We start from the raw sequence: 20,011 nt of genomic DNA, 5'->3' as shown, positions 1-20,011 counted from the left end.
CTGGGAGTAGAAGCTTGCTTTTTAAATTTCTTGTTCAGATTGTAATATATACTACTAAGAATTCTGACAATCCTGTCAGTGCGCATATTCTAACAGCTTCTCACATCACAAGGTTGCTTTTGGAGCCTGTTACTGTAGGTCTGAAGCTGAGGAAATATTGTGCCTGGAACACATTATCTTAACAGGTTTCTCAGATCCAACAGGCTCCAAAGCAGGAGCCCAGACAACACCCCCTTAGTGCTTGGTGCTTAACTTACTGAGGGTATCTCAAATCTCTGGCTAAAGGTAACACTTCTTGTTTCTCAGCAGACAGTGGCTGTTTGGGTTTTCTTCTCCTCAGATTAGGCCATTAATCTGTCTTATTAAAAACTGGCCTTTAAATCCTATTAAATGATAGAAAGATTAAATCCATGGAAGAACTGTCAAGACACCAGTGCTAGAAGCAAGGAATTTCCTGCCTCCTTTCCTGTCTACTGGCATCATCTGCAACTTTTTAGTTTAACAAATGAAGTTGATGCTCATATTTAAATAACTTTGACTCAAACAGAAGTATGACAGTATATGACTTTCAAAACAGATACCTTTGAAAATTACTTTCAAATACAAATTACCTAAGGATTTTTTTTCAGGAATTATGTGGTGAGTGAAAGGTTAGGATTATTTTGTGATGTTATGTAAAGTTTTCCTCATTAAAGACTACTGGTGAACCTTTTATTCTTGGATTAAGAAGATTTGGACTCCCCTCTAGTCTTCAAAAGCTTATTTGGTTGATAATATATGGTAGTAGAGAAACGTTACTGCAAAAAAAACCCTTCTTTATTTCTCCTCGTAACTAAATGGTGTGTGGTTACTTACGTATGCGCCTTGCAGAAGATTTATCAGCAGAGAGCTAATTCCGTTCTCGATCACATGTTTTTTTCCTGATTATCTGTCAGTCATAAGATTTCAGTGTGAGGGAAGCCAAGATATTATTTTAAAACCTGTATTTGTCTGTAAATTGCATTTGGCCTATACAACATAGGTCAGACTGTCTCCTGCTTGCTAAATTTATCCAGCTGTGAGAAGGAAGAATGTCTACCAACTCTGCATTTTATCTACACAGATAAAATGCGTCATTAAAATCCCGTATGCTCTTTTCCATCACTGGGAAAAAAAGAATCAAAGGCATCGAAATGATCCAAGTGTCAACTGATAAAATGTGATTAGAAATATAGCCAGAATTAAAATTTCATCAGGGATTTCTCATCAGTAAAATGCTTCAGTAGTAGCAATAGAAATTCTTTCTCAGTTGCTATTTGATGTATCTATTTCAGCTCCAAAGGATGTGACTGTGTTTGCGCAAACATTTCAAGATTTTGTAGTAACTGCAATGGTCTGGTCGAAACTGATAACCCAGACATGATTTGTGGACAGAAGCAGTAAGAGGGAGTAGAGCTAAGAGAAGTTCTGTGTTTCGTCTGGTTTACCTATAACTGCCATGGCAACTGTGTGTTACATGTCAGAATACGCCCTTTAATGTAAGATAAAACCAGATAAGGAATGATTCTGGTAAAATATCTCTTGTTCGCTGAATCTTCAGTGCTGATCCTCAAGGGAAGATCTGCAGAATGACTTCCAAAGACAAATCTGTCCGTTGAATCCTTAATTCTGAGTTTAAAAAATACATACTAGGCAAAAATTTGCTTTGTGGTTGGCCTTGCTTTTTTTTTTTTCTCCACAAACCATAACTTACCTGCCTTGCTCTTTCCTTTTAGAAACATAATTATCTTATTTCCCATGCTCTTTCTCATGTGCCTCATTTCTCATCTGTTGCCCAGATACCACCTGTCTTGTTTTTCAATTGTTCTGAATATCTAGTTGAAATTGGAGGAATCAAGCACAGACTGAGCATTCCTTCTGAAATTTGCTCCTCCTATTTCAGGCCTGAAGAAAGGCATAAGCACCCAAAAGGTTATCTTCCAGTGCACTAGCCTTAAATACTGATTTGCAAACTATGAGTTAATGCATTCGTATGTTCTAATATTGATAAAGAAGATAAGCTAGCTGTGGTTTATCACATAACAATTAAAACAAGGTTTGTATCTGCTGTAGGTTACTACTCGTAAGATTGAAAGAAGCCTTAAAAGAACAACTGGTAAGCGATGAAGTCATTAGTGAAATTCTTAATACAGATATTTAGAACAATAAACAAATTGCTATTCAACTTGCAAAATGAAGGTATTTGACTTATAAATAACTTGTTTCAGACAAACAGTCTCTGAAAAATCTAAGTCACTACATAAGGGTACTTGATGTCAACTTACAGCCATTAATTTTAATTTACTAAGGGGCTGTCAGTACCTTTCTTCATCATCATACACGATGCACTTAACAAGTTGAAGTAATTAGCATGAGAACTATAATAAAAACTTCAAATGCAGTAGTGTTAGATGGACTTTGTCCCAGTGCTTCACAGAAGACACCTGTATTGCTAGGTAGAAAATATGACTGTTATTCTATTTGTGTTAATTTAATTTATTTCTGTTTCACTGGCCTGAACTCAGATCAGCAGGGCACCAGTCACATACACACTTTCAAAAGAAATAAAGAGCTAAAGAAGCTGAACCAGCAGGTAACATCCCCCCACCCCCCGACCCCCCCCCCCCCCCATTTCTTAATAGGAACTGAAGAAATTACTGGAACCTTCCTCCACAGGGCTTATAGAAACGTATAACCATGCATGCTTCTGAATAGGAACTGTAAGGAGAAGGGGGGGTGGGGAAAGCAGCTGTTCAAAAACGGAACAAATTGGTTTTTTCTCAGCAGCTAGCATTTTGCTCTTGTGGCGGTAGCCAGTGTTGTAGCTTTGATATCTAATGGCATGAGATAAAATGTGGTGGGACAGGTAATACCTTTTATTGCAACTACAAGTTGGCTTAATAGAAGTCCAGAACTATGTACTGCTTAATTTAGTAAGGGCCATTGCCCACAATGGCAAACCCATTTTGCTCAAGTAAACTGCTTACACTACGGCCTTATGTGCGTTGGGGGTCATCTGGGCTTACATGTCTTCCCTCCTAGGACAATTTTAGTTGCTGAAGGAACTAGTAAATACTAAATATGAACAGAATGTGCATTGTAACTGCAGAACAAAGCACCAGAAGATGAGGTTACTACTCCAGTGAGTACAAAAGTGGCACATGCCCAACTCAGAGGCCCGCTATTACCTCACTTGTCAAAAAGCAGAACAAGTTATTTTTAAACTTGAGGAAATACATAGCCTCCTTTGCTGCGTTTTGGTAGTATCACGGCATGATTTAATTCAAACACTGGGCCTGAGACATCTGGACAGTCATTACAGTTTTACCTGTTGCTGCTCATTTAATGCAAATGGTTTTTATCTTTTATGAGATCGAGAATCAGAAGGTTCGGGGGGCGGGGGGCGGGTTTTGGCAAGAATAAGTGCCGTGTGGAAAGATGCTGTTTGCAGCTGTACCTCCACAGCGAAGCACCGGAGTAGGTCCCCTCCCAGCGCACCACCGACAAACTTTGACGCCCGGCGGGGTTTGTCACTGTCCCCGCCAAGCTGCTCCCCGCTGCGGCGGCCGGCTCGTGTGGAGCTCCCTCCCGGCGGGGCGTCCCGCTCCCTGCTCGGAAAGCCTCCCTTCGGCCTCCGTTTCCATGTAACCCAGCTGCACAGGGCGGGCGGCCGGGCGGGCGTCCCGCTGCGGCTGTCGCTCCGGCACGGCGCGGGGGGAGTGTCCCTGCGCGGCTCCCGCTCCCGGCTGTCCCGGACCCCGCTGCCCGCCTGGGTGCGGCAGCGTCTCCCCCGCGGCAGGGAAACCCCCGCGGCTCCCCCTCGGCCTCCCCCGCCCCGCGTCCGCCGGGGCCGGGCGGGAGCTTGGGCGGGCGGGGAAGCGCCGCGCTCCGCCCGGCCCTGCCAGCCCCGGGGCGCCGCCGCCCGCCCCGCCCCGTCCCGTCCCGTCGATCCCATCCCATCCCGTCCCGTCCCGTTCCCCGTGCCGGGCCGGACAGCGGCGAGGGCAGCGCGGACGCAGCCATGTCGCACGGGGCGCGAGTGATCCGCACCGGGGTGAGCAGCGGGGGCCCCGCGGCCCCGCCGCCCGTCACCGTCGCCTCCTCCTCGGCGGGCTCGGACGCGGAGCTCATGGACGGCGGCTATTTCCGCTCCTGCGCCGGCATGCTGAAGGTGGCCCAAATGGTAAGGGGCGAGCGGGTCGGGGGGCTCTGCCGAGGCTCCTGCTGGGGCCCTCGGAGCCCGCGGGAATCGTTCTCATCCCTGCCGGACGGGTCTTGTGGCGACGCGGCCGCAGAGCGCCGTCGGGCAGTGCTGGGGCCGCGGCTCCGTGCGGGTTTCTCCCCTCAGCTCTCGAAGCTCCCATCAGGACGAAAAGCCCACGTTCCTCTGGCAGAGCGGAGCGTTGCCGTCTGTCGGAAGCTGCCTTTGCGTCTTCCTAATGCAGCAATGAGCACTTCTGACCAGACGGACGTGCGTGAGCCCAAAGCAGCAGTATTAACTTTTTGCCATTAACAGCGGTAGCACCGTGGTGCGACGGCACATCGTGCTGCACTGGAACACCTCATTCCGTAGCGTGGGTAAGTTTTTAGGAGAAAACGGGGCCAAGTGCCAGTGCCCAGAGCGATGTGGTAGAGGTGGGCACCACAGCTGAGGCTCCAGCTGCAGCTGGCTCCGTACCCTGTCTGTCAGAGACCTCCAGCAGTGACCCAGTGACACAGGGAGGGATGTGGGAGATGTAGGGCTGAAATTCAAAAGCAGTTGATGGTGGAACGCTGCCAGGATTTGAGCTGATGCCTTAACTCAGTGCATGAAATTCAGCTCCATGCAGATGTGGAGAGGATTAACAGATGGATAAGGTCTTTCTCATTTTTATGGCACATAATTATCTGTGGGGTGATTTGTCAGCTTAATTACAGTAGTGGCAGTGATAATGCCCAGGAAAGACAGTGAAAGACATCATGTACCGATACCTGCACATGTACATTTTCATCCTGCAAAACCTTGTGCCTTGGCAGTGTTTTATCCTGGAGCTGTTGCCTTCATTTTTATGAGCTCCCAATGCCTTCTTCCCCCTGCCTGTATTTGTCCAGTCATTTTTTAAAAGTTGTGTAGGTTATTGTCACCCAGATTTCTAAATTGGCATTCAAAGTTAAGATTCATTATGCTCTAAGTTGCTGACTAGTAATATCAAATCCTCATATTTTTCTGTAAAAGCTGCCCAGTTCCTTCCAGTTCATTATTAGCTGCCAGGTGCCCTTAGAAATGACCCTCAGTAGCAAGAGATGAAGTTGACTGTGACTGGTCATGGCTGCCTCCAGCTGCTGAGCATCTGTCCTGCTCCCGTGGGACTTGGGAGTTGTCCCTCACTTGAGTTCTGTGCAGTAGGAACACAAACAGTTGTCTGCTGCCTTCGTCTGGCTTGGGTTGTTCCCAAACCATTGACCAGACCTGGAGAATCTTTTCAGGAGACAAGTGACATTCTTTTGAGCATGTGTCTACATTGCAACTGAACCTGTAGCCCTAAAATAGTAGACTTGTGCTCGGCTGATGAGCTGAAAGGCTGTTTGCTTTCACCACTGTGGCAAGAAGAGTTCCTTTTATGGACTAGAAATAACTAATCCTCTCTGCCCTCCATCCTGCTGTGGTGTCTCTACAGCTCTGGGGTGTGACTCCTAAAGCTACCACAGTGTAGTTATTTGTGCCGTAATGTCAGTTTCTGGTGCACGTATTAAGTGCATGCATTCTTTACATGCTTTACATATTTTCATCTGCTGCATGTAAATCTATGTAATTTTATGTAATGCTTCACATACTTTGCATAAAGTCATGTTTTATCAGTGCAGTTCAATGTAAAATTCATCCAAATTTAAGCAAGTGGCTTTCTGCAGTGACTTTAACAGAAGTTAAAACAATCTAAATTATTTTCCTTTGCACTCTTTCAGCTTCACCCTCTTATATTTTTCTGCTTTTCAGCTTGCCTGTAAACATGAGTAGGAGTTACCTCAGGTATTCAAAGAACTTTGGGCAAATGAACTTCTAATATCACATATCACAATAGTGTCTTCTCAAATAATTCCGTAAGAAAACCAAATGTTTGTGCTGTAGCATGTAGAATAACCACAATATGTTAGTTCTAGATTTACTCCTGCACCAAATAAAATAGGGAGACCTAAATATTTTTACAATTCTCTTTTATCTGTTCTCAGACAGTATTTATATCCACAGGCCCATTTGTATTAGCATTCAGTTCTCCTAGTACGAAGTGTTGGCAGTAACTTTTTTTGTAAAGATTTCTTTATGCTGAATCTGTAAACGTTCCTGCACTAGTGTTGATGTGGCTAGTAGCTGTAGTCTTACTGAGAAGGAGAACCATTATGCTGGCTAAGGGTAAAGATAAGGTCATTTGGGTTAGATATATATCACACTAAATTGTGTTCTGGGCCTCTGAGCAGTTGTGGTTGTGAAGAGGAAACGTTACGAGTTTTGTTCTCTCTTTCTTCCTCAGTCCCCTTTACCAAGAAGTAGAGTGATGTGATGTGATGTGATAGAGGGCAAGAAAGAAACATTTCATCACTTACTGTAAAGTTAAGGGCTATTTGCTGTGCTTGCAAGCTAAAAAACCCCAACAATTTTATGTAAATGTGCGTGACGTAGTTCTAATAGTTGACAACAACAACATGCCGTGGGAATCATAGGAAGGCAATAGAAGATAATGTTGCAGCTGCTCCGCTGTGAGACAGAAGGGCTTAAACTCAGGAATACTGAGGAGATTGTGCAGCCTGAATTGTTGCTAATTTTTGGATGTTACCAGTGCTTTCTCTTGAAATTCTGGGTGCTGTGGTGTCTAGCATAGAATGAAATTAAGAATAAAAAAGTGTTTCTTGCCTGTAAGCCTACACAAATTCCTTTACTTTTTTTGGCTAGACAATTTTTTTAACCTTGCAGAATGGTTATAGCTTTGAAAAGACGGTATATTTTATGCATTGACTTCATGGCCTAGGGAATGGTCTATAAATATGTTGAAAATAAAATAGAGGAGAAAACATAGTTATGCAGGCTCGTGTATTTTGTATGGCAGTAAGACAATTTGAAAGCTGCTTTTCCATGTGTGACTGTTACTAACCTTAGTTGGGGTTCTTTTCAAAATCCAGTCTGAACTGATACTCTGATTTTGACAGGAAATTACAAAGTATTTCAACATCTATCTTACTTCAGCTTGTTTATCTTGATGTTGTTAATACAGCTTCTGCTTTTTCTTTCCTTTCCTTCTCTTTCTTTTGGTATTTGCTGTTTTGCCAAGGTCTCTTAGGGATACATGCAGGATCCCACTGTGGCCACCTTGGTTCTGTAGCACCAGTGTACTAAGCAAGTGTGTGAGTGGGTGCGTATCAGTGTGCACAATACACTTAGACCAGAGAAACTGACTTGAATGACTTGAATTTTAGCCAGCTTGCCAAAATTGTCACAGATGGCACTCTAGACCATTTTGCATGAGCTATGCTGATTTGGTTGAGGCACATTTACTTTGTGTCCGCGCTACTGCTGGCTTGTTTCAATGTAAGCCTTCATAGCAACCTCCGTTGCTTCGCTTGCCAAGTTCTCGGTAGATGGGTTCTTGGGAGTTTTTTGAGTCATCCTGTGCCATTAGGGTCAGTGGTATGAATGTGCATTTGTATTGCCATCAGGGTGGCTCGAGTGCCAGTGTTGATAGATTGAAACAAGTCTAGTGCCACTGAATTTCTCCTGGAGCCCTCATGTGCTTTTTATATTTTTACAGCTGAAGTCTGGAGGATGCGACTGATGCTGTATCGGATGAGGTCCTGCTTTCAGCACAGCCCGTGTTGGACAGGGGAGCCTGTACAGGTGTCCCCCTCTCTTAGGCACTTGGTAGGAGTGATTGCATTGCCTGTCCAAAGTGTCTGGTGCAGAGCTTTGCAGGCATGTGACCGATACAGACTGAAGAGAGAAGAGTTGAGAGCTCACATGTAGGAGAGCCATCATGGCACAGCACATGCTTGTGTAGGTCTCTCAGGCTTCTCAAACTGTTCTTGGACTACTCCTTTTTCCTGGGAGGTGTGGAGTGGCCTATGGCCTTCTTTGCCTCTCTTTCACCTCCCCCAGGCTGGGCCAAACTAACTTTGTCACAGTTCAGACTGAAGGCCATTGTTCCCACAATGACACCACTGTTACTGTTACAGTAGCTGTCAGAGTAAGCACAGCCTCAGAATACAGGGTGTTTTAAGCGAAAACCAGTGCTGATTCTGTCAGCTCAATGTGAGCCATCAGTTTCACAAGAGAGAAAACAAAAAAATCAGAATTGCCTTCTCAAGGGTGAAGAAAAGATTTACAAGCAATTGCAATGTAAAAAAAGGATAAACTCAATAAAAGTTGACTTAACAACATCATTTTAACTTGTTAAAAATGCTAAGGCAATAGTTAAAGCTTTTCTTCAGAGTATCTATTCAATTTCCCAAGTATGCCTTGACAAATGCAATGACATACTTGACAAGTGAATGGCCAACAAGATAGTCTGTAATTCTGAGTAACTTTGAAGTGTGCTGAAGCCTCTCTGGGTTATTTGTATACTAACATATAGTTGTGTAATCATATTGAAGTGAATATTCATTCATCTAACACTGAAGTCTAGAGAATGCTGGTAGTTCGGTTGCTGGAGCCAAGTTCCATTTCTGAATGTGCTGTATAATATCAGACAAATTTACTGGGGAACTATATTCAGAAGAAGTTAAAATATGAAAAGAAAGCAAAATCTGTTAGTGCAAGAAAAAGAAATTCACAAAAGCAAGTGCTGCTTGGAACTATTTGAGAGCTACTCATTTTTTAACTTGATCTTGAGACTGAAATGTCTTTCTGTCCATGGAGGTGATTGAAGTAAAACATGTAATTCTCTGCAGCAGTGTGTCAGTGACATGAATTTGCCTCTATGGTAATAAAGCTGCTCAGTCAGAAGAGAAGCATTCTAGTGATATGTAGAGGTGCTGAAATTGTAAGCCTGTCTGTGACTCCTGTATAGACTGTGCTTTCTGGTGGATTGAAGAAAACCACCCCAAGAATGTGCAAGATAAACTACTGGCTAAGCAACGAGACACGTTTTCTGAGGCCAAGGTCAGAGCTTTATGTTGTAGCTGCTCATTATTTTTGTTGTTCTGCTGGAAACTGCAGTAAAAGGACCTTGCTGCGCATGCTGAACAAAGAGAAAGAGAAAAAAATTATCTAAGTCTTAGATGGCTCCAAAGTAAGCTGGAGCACTCGAGTAAGGAATGTCCAAGCTAATTAAGCTCAGTAGGACTGGGAGGTCCTGTTATTTCCCCTCTGAGAACACCAACGCTGGCTACCTCAGCCAGTGGTGTTTTTTCCATGCCTCTGCTCTGGGTGGCCATTTTACAATTTCTGTCCAGGTGTTTGCGTAAGAGCTGGAAGCAAACGCTGCGTTCTCTGCATGTTAACCAAGGAGTGCTTGCTGGTGGGCTGACACAGTTTTATTTGATGAGGCAAAACTTCACAAGCAACACCAGTTTAAGGAATTTTCCCCTTCTGTCTTGTCTCCATGCAGCTGTTCTCAGCTGCAGTGACGCAGATGTCCACCAGGTTACACAGTACCGCGGAACTAATGGAGCTTTACTTCAGCTCTCTGGTTTTCTTTCTCCGTAAGTGTTTTTAGGGAACAGTGCAACCATAGAGGCTACTGTGGGCAAGAACAAGTGTCTGGCACAGAAGGGCAGGAAGTACATAAGCTTGAAGTGGTTCCATGTGTTGCAAACCACAAGCTGGAAATGTAGTCCTTTTTCTCTTGGGCAGGGGAAGGTTTTACCCCATCTCCTTTAATTTCTATCTCCCTCTTTCAGGAAAAAAAAGAAACTTGTAATTTTTCTGATGTTGAAACTGCTCTAGAAGGCTAAAAAAATCAACTCCAGTACATTTTGTAGAAAGGCAGTTATAGTCATTATTAAACACTAGGGTATCTCTGCTCTGAATGTGTCAGTGAATGTTTTATTTGTTATTTATTAAAAGAGGCTTTCTGAAAGCTCAAAGTTGGAGCCATTTTTCATTGCTTATTTGGTGCATCCATTAGGATTTGTTGCAATGCATTCATTAGCAGTCTCTGTGCATGTAGAGGTGATTCTTTCTGTAGAGGTGATTGAACAGGGGTTAGCAAATACATTCTCTGAAATAACAAAAAAAAGGGAAATGAAGCATAGAAATTTACCGCATCACCTGAGACATGTTTAGTATGCCTGAAAGAGCAGAGTAAAGTATTGGCAGTGGTTTCCTGGCACATTTGTTTTATGAGAAGTTAAATTTTAAAGCGCCATTTAAAAATCTTAATCAGGTGCACATGGTGTCTGTGGATAATAAGATGTGGTGAAAAACATGGATTCTTACTGCTCTGCGACTTTCTTTTAAGATGTGCAGGAGCATCAGAGTGTCCCCTGTCCTCCCTTTGTTTGGAGATGGTGTCCCTTTGAACATCCTTCTCTCCTGCCACAGAGTGACAGAAACCAGCGGATCCCTTGTTTACAAGTTCAGTCTCCATCTGCTCAGAGCCTATAAATGATAAAGAGCATCGTGCCAAGCACCCTTCACTGGGTTCCAGGACTATAGGTGCTGGAACAATTTGTTCTCACTGTGTCTCACTGTGATCCAGTAGAAGCCATCCGTGAGAGAAGCACACCTGACCCTGGGGCTCTGGTACCTCCTCGGCATTGCTGGGGTATTGTCCCCCAGAGCCAGACAGTGTTTCCTTCTATGAGTAAGTGTCTCCTCCGCTCCTCTCCCTGGGGAGTCCCTGTGAGGTGTTCACTCAGTCCTGTGGCTGAGCTGTCCCCTTTGTGCTCTTGTCACGTCATATGTGCTGTGGCCTTGTCCTCCTATTTTGTGGTGATATGTAAAGTATACAGCAGCCAGAAATTGCTACTTTCTGTACGCAGGGTTCAGACTCTGAAATTGCTGTGATTTCCTTTCACCCACCTGTGAGCTTCCTTTTCTTTGTGTAACTGAGATTCTTAAGGGGTCATCGTGGCTGAAACAACACCCTGCACTGTGATGATGGTCATTTGATGAATGTAATGGCAAGGACAGATGTGCCTGACTGGTCAAGGCTAGGTGTCTGCAGCTTTCAAAGCCAAAACAAACTTGGCTGCTCTTCCTGCAACAATAGCAGCAGCTGCAGTGCTTACGGCTTCCTCTTCTGCTCACAGCTTCCCTTAAGGAAAATGGAAGTGTGATGATGACAAAATTGAGAAGCTGCTTCAGGGGGAATTTTCTTATAATTTTTTTCTTACTATTTTTGGCAGTTTGTTGTGTTGTTTTTTTAGAAGTACTACAAGTGAGTTCAAGAAACAAGTGCTGACTGCTGGGCAAGAAGTATGCTGTTAATGTGAGATGACCAGCAGCAGCTGCAGAACTGCAGAGGGACTTGGCCTATTTTCCTCGAGTCTGTAATCATGCTCTGCAAGAGCTCTTTTCTTTCTTTGGGAAAAACACAGTCCCCACTTGCTGCTTCTCACCTGCTGGCTTGTTGAGCCTTTTGGCAATTGCTTGAGTATACAACTTCCCAGCAGACACAGGAGAGTTGTCCCAGCCTGTTGGAGAGGCCTGCCAGTCTCCAGGTGCTCACTGAAAGCTGTCAGCTGCAACAGTGACACGGAGGAATCTCATCTATTCTCATTTTTCCCCCTCTTTCACTGCCCTTCACTTCTCTGGCACCTTGCCAAGCATCAAGTGTTCACATTTAGGAAAGGTTGGTCCCTGGTGTGCACAGACCCACCCTGATCCAGCAGCCAGGTTGTGATGATGCCAGTTCGTCTGGGGATTGTCACGGTGTTTTCAGGAACTCTCACCCGTGCTTTCCTGATGAAAATCATCATATGCCAGCACACCTAACAGTGTGGACTTTGGTGATGTAAACGCGTCCTCGTCTTATTCGAGGAGACCTTACTCAAGGCTCCGTTGCCATGGCTTAGCAAAGCCCTTGCTGCAGATGATAGATACGAACTTTTTAACTGCTGTGTGACTGCCAGATGTCAGTGTGGTGTTCTCTGAGGCAGAGAGAGATATGGCAGGTGTCAACTGAAGATCCAAATCAGTCAAGCACTAAATGCCTCAGACAGTGAGAAGGGGTTGTGCTGTGAGCAGCATCTGTAAGGGCGAGCGATGAGCAGATTGTTCGCTGAGGGTTGGCAGGCGGAGAGATGAGACATTACTGAGCGGTTCACATGGTATCCCTGATCTCAGCAACAACTTCCAGGAAGATGAGATTGCTTTTTATTTTCTCATGCATCTAATTTGATAGGTTAACTAGAATGATCGTTGCCATGGGGCACTGGTTTTTGTGTTATAAGTTCCTATCTTAGTTTTAACTGGCTCTGTGCTGCTAGATATGTATTGGATATCCAGATCATGGTGGAAACTTTGCAGCCTGTAAATATACACAATGTACCCTGGGCTTTTAGCAGCCAGCCAGTCTGAACCAGGCTTGGCTGGTCAGCCAACGTGGGCTCCTTCTCTGTAGGCACTATTGCCATGCACAGTTGGTGGATCCATTTTTAGACAGCCATGAAATTTAGCTACAAGAGTTCTATGGCTCACAAGTATGGATTAAGCTCTTTCTATATTGGTTATCACTGGCAATATGGGACTGCACTGACTTTTTAAAGGGCAAATGATACAAACAAGCCAAACAATATATCTGAGAATGGTTCAGAGTGGTGGTCTCAGAGGTGCCTGGCTCCTGCAAGCAGTTCATCTTCCCAGCCAACTAAAAGGAAGTATGGCAGATGAGGTGGGCAATCTCCTGTCCACAGGAGGATTCCTTCTCCAAAGCCAGGGTCGATGAGCTCTGTGCTGCTTTTGCAGCAACAGCCTCAAAGTGCAAAGTTCTCCAGAAATGTCTACATGCCTGAGGTGTCTCTGAACCTCCATGAGCTTCTATTTTCCTGTGCATCATTCCTGGATTCCATTCTGCCATCAAGAGCCACTCTTCTGCCGTTCCTTAAGAAGCCTCAAACCTCTTAATTTTTAGGTTCTACCAAACTCACTTTTGTTGGCCTACAGTTCTTTTCTCCTCCTGGGGTTTTTCTTTCTCTTGCCTCAGAAGCACCTTGTGTGCTTGAGGCAGTCGTTCTCCATTTACACAAACCTACTCACACTGTGGACTGTCTTCTCCTGTCATTCTGTCTGACTTTCAGGTTTACCAATGGAGGGAACGGTTGACATGGCTCTCCAGGATGATCTAGGTGTTGGAAGTGCTTGACTTGCAGAAGAGAGAAGTAACAGTCACAGCTTGCTGTGCAATTTTCAAATCTGGAGAGATTTAGTTATATTAATTCCCCTCATTTTTGGTTGCTATCACCAGATACTCCAGTTTTTCTGGGGGACTCTGGAGATTCAAGTCTCTTACAATGTTTTTTACTTCCTGTAATCCTTTGGGATGTGATTTAGAGATTCTCCCTACTATGCAAGACAGATGATCTTCTACCGTGGCGTGAACTACAGCAGGAGCCACGTGCATATATGGTTTTTTGCAGCAATAAGGTAGTATTTTTCTAAATGGGCTTGTTTGTGGGGGACACAGGTTCCCAACAAGCACCACAACTGGGAGGAGGGCAGAGAGCATAGGCTGAGTGATTGTATCTTTGCATCTACGGAAAAATAACACAGCTATATAAAGGATGTGTCTCTGCTCTTACCTGAAAGAGCAGACTCATCCATAATTCAGGGCTCATTGCTTGGTGGGAGAGACCACTGGAGTGGGTGGCCAGCTAGTTGTTATGTGGGGGCTGTTGCCTGCATGGAGAATTAATTCCTTGTTAATGAATGAACAAGCTATGAGGTACAGGGTTCTCCTGGCTTTGTCCACAGCAGTATTTTCAGTTGTTGCAGGTGGCACCTCTTCGAAACTTAGAGGGAAAGCAGCTGTGTTTCCTAGAGTTGGAACCTTGCTAGGGCATTTGCTGTATTAAAAATTCTGTTCCTATCCTTTGCTGCCATGCTAGCCGTCAGCTGTGCCATTAATAGTGTTTTGCAGTGGGTTTTATGTGTTTAGGGAATTGTTTGTAACTTGCATTATGGCACTTGTGCAATGTTACTCAGTTGCTGCAATAGTTTGAGTGTTGTGTGTGCAGCTTTTATGTAGATTGAAAAACCTTACTGATAGGGCTTTCACAGTTAGAATGTTTTAAATTTAAGTTGATTTTTAAACAAATTGGAGAGAAGAAGAAATAAAATTAAGAGGTTGTTGTGGGTAACAAGCTTTTCTTTTTTTCATTAATTCACTGCCTGATGAGAATATAGCATATTGTTTGCCATGTAGCTATGAAGTCCTCAGCTTTCAGTAAATAACATGCAAGATTGTATGGTGCTTTCAGTGTGTGCAGGCAGCTGTGGGATTGAGGCAGGGAGCTAGTTCAGCTGGCAGGGGCGGGATTGAAGTCCTGCATGCACTGTGATCAGTGGTAGGCAGGACTTAATTGCAGCTAGTCATTACAAAGAATTGCCTTTTTAATGATCATGGCTAACACCCTGCAGCAAGGGCTCTTTAATAATGTCCTTCATATGCTGGTTCTGGGATTACCCCACACCCTTTTCTACCACTGAGGCCTGTGCCTGAGCAGATAGATAGCTTTTTATTAATAGATATAGAACACCACTTGCTTGTACTTAGGATTGTTCTCTTATCTGTGTTGTAGAGGGTCTGAATGAGATTATTTTGCCTTTTCTCACCCTCCCACCATTTTTATCTTCAATAAATAGCCTGTGGATGGTGGTGCACACAAGAAGTGACTTATCAGAGGCCAGGCAGCCTCCTTATTTTAGCAAAGCAGCCAGACAAGAAGGAAATCTGCCCAGACGCAGGGGCTGAGAGATGATTGTGCAACCAAAGACTGACTGCTTCACAGAACCATGCACTTGCAGGCAGCTGATTTCATCTGTCTTTAATGAAGTTTCAAATGAACTGTGCCTTTTATCTTCTTTTTCTAGTAGGGGTTTTTCTGTTACAGCTCACGTTTCCAACACTGCCCTGGAAGAAGGAAATCTCGATTACAGCAGCAGTCAACATTGCTGCTTAAATTAGCTGAGCCAGTCTTGCATGTACTGCAATTGTAACCTTGGCCTGTGCTTTGCTCATCTTTCTGTTTTGGGAAGCTGTTAAAAAATTATTTTACTCCATCCAAAAATATGTATTTAATAATATGTGGGTGTTGTTTCACTGTATTGAGGTGTAACATTTGGAAATGTTGTCAGCTGCAGTCAGTGACATTTCTCCAGGGCACAGTTATCCTGACTGGCTCTCACAGGGATGGAAAATTCCATTTACTATCTTGGCTGGTGTCACAAGCTGGAAACTTTGACTTTTTTGCGTTCAAATACAAAAAGCATTAGCTCTTACTATATTTTTTTTTAAAAAAAGGCTGTGATGAAACTGTGTGAGAGTCAGTGCTGTCCCTTGCTCCCAATCTGTAGACACAGTTTCTGTACAATTGCTTGCATTTAAACTTGGGTTAGTTTTAAGATAGTGGAAATCAAACAGGTTTTATCAATTCTATGAATAGTTCTCAGGGTCCTCCTCTTTTCAGATTCAGGAGGAGGGACATTAAAGCAGTACAAAGGTTCATCAGTCCTCCAGCAAGTACAATGGATGAAAAAGAAAAGCACTTTCAGGTATTACCAATTACCAGCAGGAAACTGGTGAACCAGAGGTGCTGCCTACAGTGTTCGTGCAGGTGTAGCACCATGCTGAATCCTGTCCTGTGACCTTTTTCCCCTGAATAGTGATAGTTTTTGGTTAGCTAATTTCAATACATGATGCAAGAGAGTGGGCAAGATAGTTAGGAAACATTAAAAGAGGGAATTGAGGTGCATTGAGGGAATTGAGGTCATGTGCAGAGGGAAATTTGGATGGGAGAGAATGAAAGATACAAACAGGAAGAAATATGGAGTGTAATGGAGGGAAAGAAGAGGAAAGGGAATAAGGAGCAGAAAAAAAGGAAAGGAAACACTGGAGAAAAAAGTTGTCTCTTCTTATGGGATGGTATAGTAGTGAGGAAAATTCAAGAAAAATAAATACTCTGAGAAACACAAGGATGTGGTCATGCATTGCGTGGCAAAGTAATTAAATGAAAAGATAACACAGAGCTGGGTGGATTGCACATGAGGAAGTGTATGTCACAGTATTATAGTAAAACTTTGAGATAAGAGTTACAGTGTTTCTCTGTAACTGGGCACCTTGAGGCAATTTTGCTTCTTATTGATGTTATCTTTTCTCCTGCAGTTTGGTTGGCATTTCACATCTTATTTCTATATAGAGGAAGAAAACTATTATCCAGAGTTTAAAGTTACATGGTGAGACAGCAGTTTCAGCCTGCCAGTTCAGTACATCATCTTGGGATTTGCAAAAACCATAGTCAGTGTCTTTCTGCAATGAAGATTTTTAATACTGTTCTTTCCACAGCAGCTAGAAATCCAGATAAGGGGTAGGCCATGTGTAGTGGGTTAACCCCAGCCAGCAGCCAAATACCCACCCAGCCTCTCACTCACTGCCCTCCCCTGCAAGATGGGCAGAAAATAGAAGGAAGCCAAAAAGACCCGTGGATCAAGATAAAGACAGTTTTATAAGGAAAGCAAAAGCTGCACACACAAGCAAAGCTGTAAATTCATCCACTACTCCCCATCAACAGAAGTGTTCAAGGCCAGGCCGGACGGGGCTTTGAGCAACCTGGTCTAGTTGAAGGTGTCTCCGCCCATGGCAGGAGGTTGGGAATAGATGGTCTTTAAGGTCCCTTCCAACCCAAACCATTCTGTGAGTCTGTGGTTCTGTATGTAATGGTTGCTTGGGAAGAGAAATACAATAACCTAAAATATTCCCCCTTAAACCTCCTTGTCTTGAGCTTTTATCACTGAACACAACATCATATGGGCTGGAAAATCCCATTGCTTGGCTGGAGCCAGCTGTCATTGCCAGTGTCTTGCCCACTTGTGAGCCTCCTTTGGGATGAGGGGAGGGAGGAGAGAGGCGGAAAGCCTTGTTGCTGTGTGAGCACAGTTCAGCAGCAGCAGAAACACTGATACATTATCAATACATTTTAACCACAGGAAGCCCAGCGCCCGTGAGCTGCTGTGGAGCCACAGCAGAACATCACCCCTGTGCAGGGGATGGCACAGCCACAGGGGGAAAGGTACCCTGTACTCCACGGTCGCTAGCAGAGTAGTGAAATAGTGCAGCACAGAGTGACTGATAATGTGCAGTACTGAACAGTCAAGGATGGTCAAGAGGATAAGTAGTAAAGTAGTCCTGGTATTAAAGATTAGAAAACAGTTTATTTGCAATGTCTTGTGCAATGGTGTGCTTTTTGGAAGCACTGCTCACAGTTGGTTATAAGTAAATAAATGACAGGCAGGAAATAAATGCCAATTTCCATTTTACAGTGAGCTAGGACTCTATTTTTGTTTATCTTGTGTGCTGAAGTAGCAACAGATCGAACTCAAACCAACTCTCAGAAAGCAAACCTTTTCCTCCTGTTGCTTGTTACTGTGTGGCTTCCTCCTTGGATGATTTTCACCCCTGCATGTCTGTCATGTCTGTGATCTCTTGATTGTCCGTTTGGGCTTTTTGGAGAGGGGAACAGGGAGGAAAAGGATGTGGGTATTTTGGTATGGTTTGGGGGGGTTTGTCTTGTCTTTTTTTGTTTCTTTGTTTGTTTGGGGTTTTTTAAGTGAGCATCTATTTTCATTCACTTTGTAAAGGAAAACAGTCATCTTACCCTAGACATTTATTAGCAGTCCTCAAAATTTTTATCTTTATTTTACATGTCTGAAGTGTTTTGAAGGTGAAAAACTTCAGCACAATGAGTATGAAGTCTTTATTAGTCCTCATTGGGTGACTGGAGGAGCTGAAGTGGTGAAATACATGATTTACTGACGTTTAGACAGAAATACGGTTACAAAACTGGGGTCAGGATTCAAGAGTCAGTGTCTTTCAATTCCTCCCTTGTTGTGTCAGTGTTTGCCTGTGGAAATGGGCCTCTCATCCTCAGAACATTAGGATTTCCTTTAAGAGTAGATTCTTCTCAGTATTTATGTTTGTGCAGGTAGCTGTGCCTGTGGAAAATTTAGTTCTCTCCAAATGTTGCAGAATAATTGGCAATAAAGCCAGAGCTTTATTTATTTATGACATCAATTATAGCAGGACAGTAGAAAAAGATCATATGAAGCACTTGTACAGATTGATTCCTGGGTTATCAAATTGTTCTGCGGTCAGATAAACTACAGTCTTCTACCACATGAGCAGAAAATGCTTTGTGGTGCCAGCTGGCCTGTAGGTACTTGCAGAGCAAAACAAGTCCTTTCCTTTGTTACTCTCAGGGCACTAGTGAAGAAAATTGTACATGTAACCTCTGGACTAGTGGGCATGCACTCCTGCCTGCCCCTTCCTTGGAGCAGGCGATTCTCTGTTAAGCTTCCTTGAACTTGCCAGCTTGGCCTAGGCTTTTCCATCTGTGCTGGTGCACTCCAGCAGGATATGTTAGTGTAGGAGAGCCCAGCCCATTAGTCCTGAGGGGCAGGCAGCTCTTGGGCAGTTTTCCTGGTGGCCTCTGTGACTGATGACAGGACTGGAAACCACAGGAGGACCCAGCCAGCAGAGAAGCTGAGGACTGTGTGGCTGGCTTGCTCTGGGTCCCAGCATCATGCCCAGCCTCTCCCATGGGGACAGGATGTTTGGAGCCAAGCTTTCTATGTAACCTAATTGCATCTGCAGGACTACAGCCACCCAAGCGTGAGCACAGGCAGTTAGGTGGAATTCAAGCCATCTGAAATTAGGAGTACAACAGCATCTGGGCCTAATGCCACGGGCCTTTTCTGCAGTATGCATTTGCCTTAGGAGTAATTGGAAGTTGGATCTTCCTGCTATATATAATTGCTTCTTAATACAAAGGCATGATTCCTCTCTTTTCCTTAAGAAGGTGTTGAATTTTCCTGCAGTGAAAGATCCATTTCCTTTAAGTCTTGATATAAATTTTCCTTGTGTTTTACTGAGTGTAATAATGGCCAGTGGACTTCAGATGCTTATTCTTTGTCAGGGACGAGAAGAAACAAGGAGGAAAACAGCTGATTTTAAAAAAGAAACAACACTTCCAGGGAACACTTCCAGAAGCATTTTATAACACAGGGGAGGAGAATGTATCCCTCTTGTCCAGTCCTTCCCTATCCTCTCTAGCCTGAGAGGTACAAAAGGAAAGTGTGCAATTCTGAACAGACCAACTTAATCCCTATGGGCTGGAAGGAAGATCCAGGGAATTACAGGTTTGTCAGCTTCAACTCAGTCTCTTGGGACTGGGAGATGATGAAGAAAATCCTCTTAGAAGGCATTTCCAAACACATGAAGGACAAGAAGGTGATCAGAAGTAGTCAGCATGGATTTACAAGGGGGAAATGATGCTTTACCAGCCTTACTGCTTTCCATAATGAGGTGACTAGCTTGGTGGACAAGGGAAGAGTGATGTATGTGGTTTACCTTGATCTTAGTAAGGTTCTAGTCTCCCATAACCTCCTCAGAGACAAGCTGACAGGGTATGGATTAGATTAGTGGGCAAGTGAGATGGATTTAAAAGTGAACAACCCAGCCCAGAGGATTGTGATCAGTGGTATGAGATCCAGTTGGAGGCCAGTCACTAGTGGTGTACCTCAGGGGTCCATACTGGGGCTGGCACTGTTCCACATCTTCATTAATGACCTGGATGATGATGCAGAGTGCACTTCTGGAAAGTTTGTAGGTGATGAAAAACCTGGGAGGAGTGGCTGATGAGCCAGAGGGTTGTGCTGCCATGGAGAGGGACCTTGGCAGTCTGGACAAAGAGGAATCTCATCAAGGTCCACACAGGGGAATGCCAAGTCCTGTATCTGGAGATATTTGAGAGTAAGCCCCTGCACCAATACAGGCTGGAGGTTGGAAAGCAGTTTGCGGAGAAGACCTTGGGA

General features: G+C 44.0%; 1 protein-coding gene across 1 annotated transcript in view; it reads left to right on the top strand.

Moving 5' to 3' along the window:
• The first annotated feature begins 3,938 nt into the window (after positions 1–3,938).
• CMTM7 (CKLF like MARVEL transmembrane domain containing 7) overlaps positions 3,939–20,011 on the top strand; it is a 28,148-nt gene continuing 12,075 nt past the window's right edge. The window contains exon 1 of the mRNA XM_048301283.1: positions 3,939–4,201. Coding sequence (XP_048157240.1) covers positions 4,040–4,201 — 162 coding nt within the window. The 5' untranslated portion in view covers positions 3,939–4,039. The remainder of the gene's footprint in view (positions 4,202–20,011) is intronic.

Source organism: Corvus hawaiiensis, chromosome 1 (genome assembly GCF_020740725.1).
Source record: "Corvus hawaiiensis isolate bCorHaw1 chromosome 1, bCorHaw1.pri.cur, whole genome shotgun sequence".
NCBI classification, from domain to species: domain Eukaryota; kingdom Metazoa; phylum Chordata; class Aves; order Passeriformes; family Corvidae; genus Corvus; species Corvus hawaiiensis.
The sequence above is the reverse complement of the archived record's forward strand: the minus strand, read 5'-3'. Positions and strand labels throughout refer to the sequence as shown.